This window comes from Olea europaea, chromosome 19 (genome assembly GCF_002742605.1).
Source record: "Olea europaea var. sylvestris chromosome 19, O_europaea_v1, whole genome shotgun sequence".
Classification (NCBI taxonomy): Eukaryota; Viridiplantae; Streptophyta; class Magnoliopsida; order Lamiales; family Oleaceae; genus Olea; species Olea europaea.
The window spans coordinates 12,570,845-12,577,295 of NC_036255.1; the positions used below are offsets into that span (position 1 = coordinate 12,570,845).

The 6,451-nt window shown below is 38.1% G+C and overlaps 1 protein-coding gene across 1 annotated transcript in view; it reads left to right on the plus strand.

Annotated features, from left to right (window-relative positions):
* Positions 1-6,451, plus strand: part of LOC111368370 (serine/threonine-protein kinase TOR-like) — a 45,047-nt gene that overhangs the window by 23,700 nt on the left and 14,896 nt on the right. The window contains exons 32-42 of the mRNA XM_022989596.1: positions 73-281; positions 620-840; positions 2,723-2,919; positions 2,997-3,482; positions 3,530-3,629; positions 3,992-4,087; positions 4,546-4,785; positions 4,914-4,945; positions 5,037-5,093; positions 5,334-5,451; positions 5,665-5,937. Coding sequence (XP_022845364.1) covers positions 73-281; positions 620-840; positions 2,723-2,919; positions 2,997-3,482; positions 3,530-3,629; positions 3,992-4,087; positions 4,546-4,785; positions 4,914-4,945; positions 5,037-5,093; positions 5,334-5,451; positions 5,665-5,937 — 2,029 coding nt within the window. The remainder of the gene's footprint in view (positions 1-72; positions 282-619; positions 841-2,722; positions 2,920-2,996; positions 3,483-3,529; positions 3,630-3,991; positions 4,088-4,545; positions 4,786-4,913; positions 4,946-5,036; positions 5,094-5,333; positions 5,452-5,664; positions 5,938-6,451) is intronic.

Sequence of the window (6,451 nt, forward strand, 5' to 3'; positions counted from 1 at the left end):
AATAAAATCTGATATGCGTGTGGTTCAATTACCTTTGAAAATCCCTTTTATCATATAAACTGCTGCATCAAGGTATGAAAAACTTCAGCGATGGGATGATGCTCTCAAAGCTTACACTGCCAAAGCCTCTCAAGCATCAACTCCACATCTTGCTTTGGATGCAACTCTAGGTTTGTATCTCTATTCACACTTCATTGAGTCAAGCATTTATTGTAGTAGTAGTAATTATTTTCAACAATCAAGATGTGATTATAACAAAGTGTTGACACTTTATTTACAGGGTTTTAAACAATCTTAACCTAAGTAGGAAATAAGTAAATTTAGTTTGAGTAGGAAACCAACCAGGAAAATAACTCTAATTCAACGCAAACTAGAATCAAAGAAATCCAAATTAGTTTTGTTATTGAGGATCTAAAATCCACGTTGGATTAGTTGAAGGTCCTCCTTACCTTGGTCAAAAGAGAGTCAAAGAGCCCTGACAATTCGAGGTACCTCAACCTAAGACCCCTTCAATAAAGGTTGAAGTCGAACTCGAGGGAGACGTTTTATGGAAACATCATCATGACGCAATAAGGAAAGTGCTCCCCCTTATGATGGTACGGCTTAATCCATCAATTAGTTGATGACATGATGGCCAATGACACAAGCCTAAGGCCTAGTTATTATGATGATCCCACTGCAGTTAAACTTGTCAACCAATCAGATTCCTTCAAAAGGGCAGTGACACTTAGCTTAGATCAAAACACTAACCAAGGTGGCAAGCTTGAGTTCATCAGCCTGTATAAAGGGATGAAGGGTAAAGGAGAAGGTGGTTTTCTATGTATTATCATTCAAATTCCAGTTAATTCAAGCAATACATCTCTTTTATTCTTATCAAATCTTTTTAAGTTGATCAAAAAATGTAGTGTCTTATTTTGCCATCAACAAATTAAATTCTTCATGCCTTCAATATACTTTAATCATTGCATTATTTCTCCTACTTTGAAAATAACTCTACTACGACGAATTATTTTTTAATACCAAATTGACGTCGAACACTCATAGAACCCACAATTAGCAACTAATGAGAATTGAGAATAATTGAAGAGAGAGAGATAAAGGAATTAGATAGACATAAGTTATGACTGTATTCAATAATCATGGGTAAGTATAACCAAGTGTTAACCCTCAATTACAGGGATTTGAACAATTCTATTCTACGTTGGAAATTAATAAATCTAATTGATGTAGGAAACTAAGGAAATAAACCACATCTGACAAAAAACTAGTATTATATAAACTTTAATTATATTACATCATTTCTCTCTAGCTCAGAAGAACTTGACTCTGATGAGTTGTATCTTTGATACCAAATTGACATCGGCGCTTGTAAACAGAGATCCATAATGGGCAACTTATGATAATTGAAAAGAATTGAAGAGAGAAAAGGGAGAGTGATGAGGACATCTACTTTGAACAAGTTTAATAATTTACTTTGAGCTTGTAGTATATTTTGTAATTGGGATAGTTTAGTATTTTGATTTGGGCCAAAGCCTTTTTTTATTATGCTTTTTATTGTAGATATATATACATCCCTTGTGTAAGCGGAGACAAATTTGATGGGAATGAAATGATTTTGAGTGTTGTATACATTTTCTCCCTCCCTCTTCTTCTTTTCTTTCCTTCTTCTTCCCCAACTACTCCTCCTGCTGGTTTCTTCCATCCCACTTATTTTCTACTGTTATAATTGAGTTACATCAAAGTGGTATTAGAGCCGAACCTGTTTCCAACATCAGCTGCTACTTAATTTTGCATTATGGATTTGTTGTTCAACAAAGCCAACTATGCCACCAAGATTGCCTAGCACTCACCTGCTGTACTCTACCATTGATTTCAACAACTGAGCCTCTCCTCTAATTGCCAGCAACTACCTATCTTCCCATAACCTACATCAACAGCCCATTAAGCCCATTAAAAAAACATCACACCCACAAGCCAAACCTCCAGCCCAATAGTAACTGCCGGCAACTTCACAATAACTGACGCCCTTCAATAAACCACAACTTCAAAATCGCTGCTTGTGAACACGATCTGCTGCAAGTCCCCCAATCATGCCTTAGTACCCAACAACAAATCCAACACAAAAAGCTTCCTTATCATCGTCTCCACTTGCACCAACCTTGTCGCTGCCTCTTCTAAAGCCGGTAAACCACATAGCCCCACTACAAATACCTATTAAAACCACCTGTTTTGGGCCTAGTTTTGTGAAATGGGCCCAGTTATTGCCTTGTTGTTTATATTTAATTTAGTTTAATTTTGTAAGTTTTTAAAAAAAAAAAAGAAAAAAAAAAGAGGAATAGAAAAGGAAAAAAAGGTATTTTCTAACATCATTTTAAAGGTACCTCTTTTTGTCCTGTTCGTCGGCCCAATTACAAAAAGGGGAGTTTCTTTTTTTATCTATCTTTAGTTTGTATTACTGTTAAATTAAAATCGCATCAATTAGTTTTCTTTGTTGCTATTATCCTAAGTATTTTATCTCAAATCACGTAATTGAATCCTTGCTAAACCCTACTTTTACCCCACTTATTTTACGTGATTAGATTTTGACTAGTAATTTTGACCCTCACTTTGTTATTTTACATATATCAACAGTAGTAGCTTGCTATGTTTGGACTTACATAATCCCAAACTTTTAATTTGAATGCTCAAGTTGCTGTTACTTGCACTTGTTGATTCACAACAGACCAAGAAAATTGTGGAGCGAAAAATATTACATATGATTAGCCCTATAGAATTTGAGCTTACACTTAGCGAGAATTTTGTTGTGTTTGCCGCAGTTGTCATGGAAGTTCCATTGGAATCTCCAATATTGACCTTTGATGAGGTCCAGTCAGTTCTTCACGAGTTTCGAGATGTCTTTCCCGAAGACCTTTCGGATCTGTTACCCCTTTATGAGACATTCAACATGCTATTGATCTTGTCCGTGGATCGTCTCTTTCAAATTTACCTCATTATAGAATGAATTTTACCGAGCATGCTGAACTTCAGAGGCAAGTGAAGCTCCTTCACAGAGGATTTATTTGTGAGAGTTTAAGTTTTTGTGCGGTTCCCGCCCTTTTGATTCCTAAGAAAGATGGCTCGTGGAGGATGTGTGTTGATAATTGCGCCATCAATAAGATTACGGTGAAGTACCATTTTCCAATCCCTAAGTTTGATGATATGTTGGATGTGATGGTTGGTGCTATATTTTCTAAAATTGATTTAAAGAGTGGATATCACCAAATTAGGATTCACCTAGGTGACGAATGGAAGACTACCTTCAAAACGAAGGATGGTCTTTATGAGTGGTTGTTCATGTCTTTTGGACTAACCAATTCCTCGAGCAGTTTCATGAGAGATGACACAAGCCCCTGCGATCGTTTGTGGGTAAATTCCTCATTGTCTACTTTGATGACATTCTCGTGTACAGTAAAACTAGGAAACAGCGAAATCATCTCACATAGGTTTGTTAAGAAATGTTCTGTCTTCACCAATAAAGCTATCTTCCTAGGCTTCATCTGCGACATGAGTGTCCACTGACCCCACAAGGATTCAGGCCATTGTTGGTTGGCTTGAACCCCAGACTATACATGACGTTAGGAGTTTTCATGGTTTAGCGACCTTTTAGCGTCGTTTCATTAAAGTGTTTAGCACGATCATGGCTCCTATTTCGGAGTGCATGAAGAGAGGAGAATTTTATTGGATGCACAAAGCGGCCAAAGCGTTTAAGTTGGTTAAAAGGTGAATGACAGAAGCTCCAGTCATGCGACTTCTTGACTTCTCCAAAGTTTTTGAGGTAAAATGTGATGTCTTCAGGGTAGGAATAGGTGGAGTCCTGAGTCAGGAACGCCACCCTGTTGCTTATTTCAGTGAGAAATTAGATGATGCCTAATAACGGTACTAGACTTATGACAATGAATTGTATGCAGTTGTGCAAGCTTTGTGCTGTTGGCATCAATACTTATTACTCCAGGAATTTGTCTTCTATTCAGACCATGAGGCCCTTCGTTACCTTAATTCTCAAAAAATATTGAATTCTAGGTATGGTGGTTTGATTGAATACTTGCAGGTCTATTCTTTTATCTTAAAACTGTTGGATTTTATGCGCAATATTAAAGAGATGAAAACGAAAATCAACACAAGAATTTTACGTGGTTCGACGATGTGCTTACATCCACGAGAGCGAAGCGGAGATTTCTTTATTCAGTTGTGAAAAATAGGGTTACAACATATTTTTATACAAACCCTACCTTGGGCCCGTACAGAAAATACCCCTGTACCGTACCCCCGGGGGGTTGCCCCCCCCCCCCCCACCCCCCCAAAATCCGCGCAAGGCCGATGCCGTTGCTCTGCTCCGTTCCGTTCGATGCGCTCCGCTCCGCGCTGGCATCGGTCCATTTGATCCAGGACCTGTGTTCCACTCTGTATGAGTTACATGCACAACAAAAACATTGGAAAGGTAGTAAAAACTAAGATGCGGATTCTTTAAGCCGCTGCATTTCCCTTTTATCCACTATGAGTGTTAAGGTCATAGGTTTTGGACGACTCAAAGAAGATTATGAGTCATGTCCTGATTTTAAGGGCATTTTCCTTGCTTTGCAAAGTGGACAATCGGATGTTACTGATGGTTTTCGTCTAGAAGATGGGCATCTTTTTAGGTCCAATATGTTGTGTATTCCTCAAACTTCAGTACGAGACTTTATAGTTTGGAAAAGTCATGCTGGAGGTTTGGCTGGGCATTTTGGACGTGATAAGACAATCGAGGAGGTTGAACGTCAATTTATTGGCATCGTTTGAAGACAGATGTCGCTAAGATAGTTAGCCCTCGTAACACCTGTCAGTTGGCTAAAGAAAAGAGACAAAACATTGAACTTTACACCTCTTTCTGTTTCTAGTTGTCCTTGGCAAGATGTCAGTATGGATTCTTGTATTAGGACTCCCACGTACTCCAAAGAAACGTGATTTATTTTTGTTATAGTGGATTGTTTCTCGAAAATGGCCCACTTTATCCTTTGCAGCAAGACTTCAGATGCGTCTAGGATTGCTTGTCTGTACTTTAGTGAGATTGATAAGTTGTATGGTCTTCCTTAGATCATTGTGTTAAATAGGGATGGTCGGTTTACTAGTCACTTTTGGAGAACCTTATGGCACATGGTTGGCACTAAGTTGAAATTCTCCACTGCATATCATCCTCAAACCGATGGTTAAATTGAAGTTGTTAATAGCAGTCTTGGTAATCTATTAATGTGTATAGTTTAGGAAAATCTTGGGAACTACGATTTAATCCTCCCTATAGCCTAAATTGAATATAACAGTTTTGTGAATCGGTCATTAGGTATGAGTCCTATTAAAGTTGTTCATGTTTATAAACCCAGGAAGCCTCTAGACCTTATCCATATGCCCCTATATGCTAATGTGTCTGTGTATGCTGAGGCATTTGTACATCTTCATAACTTGCATATTGAGATTAATTAACAACTAGAGGCAAGCAATGCATCATATAAATTTAGAGCCAATTTGCATAAACGACATGTTGAATTTAATATTGGGGATTATGTAATGATCCGAATTAGACCGGAATGGTATTCATCTGGATCCGCTTCCAAGTTGTAAGACCATAGTGTTGGTCCTTTTAAAATTTTAAAGTGTGTTGGTCCAAATGTGTATGTCATTGATCTTCCATCACATTTTGGCTTCCATTCTACTTTCAATGTTGAGAACTTAGTTGCTTATAAAGGCCATTTTAAGCCCTCAGATGACCTTTTTCTACCCCCATTAGTGGACCTTCAACTTGAACCTGTTGTTACCCCTACTTCAACACCACTCGTCACAAAATCCAGAGATAAAATTGATGCTATCTTAGATGAACAGATTGTGTTGATTAATGATGGAGAGATTCAACGTTTTCTTGTTCGTTGGGTAGGTCCACCTGATTCTAATTGTACATGGATCCCTAGAGAAATACTCTAGCAGCTTGATCTCAACTTATTGGAGCTTTATAGGAGTTAGCATGACATTTCTTTGCCCAGACCACCAGTCACACGTTCCTATGGACGACGGAAGAAGTTTGTCCAATCACTCAGCTTATGGTTGGGGGACTGGCTGCAACCTTTCGTGAGTCATTCACTCGACAGAGTCGAGTTTTCTCTTACCTGGGAGAGTTGATGAGGACATCTACTTTGGACTAGTTTAATATTTTACTTTGGGCTTTTAGTATGTTTTGTAATTGGGCTAGTTTAGTATTTTGATTTGGGCTTGTATTATGTAAGCTGGTCAAGCCTTTTTTTATGGGAATGAAATGATTTTGAGCGTTGTATACTTTTTCTCCCTTGCTCTTCTTCTCTTCTCTCCTCTCCTCTCCTTCTTCCCCAGCTGCTCCTTCTACTGGTTTCTTCCATCCCACTTATTTTCTACTGTTATAATTGAGCTAAAT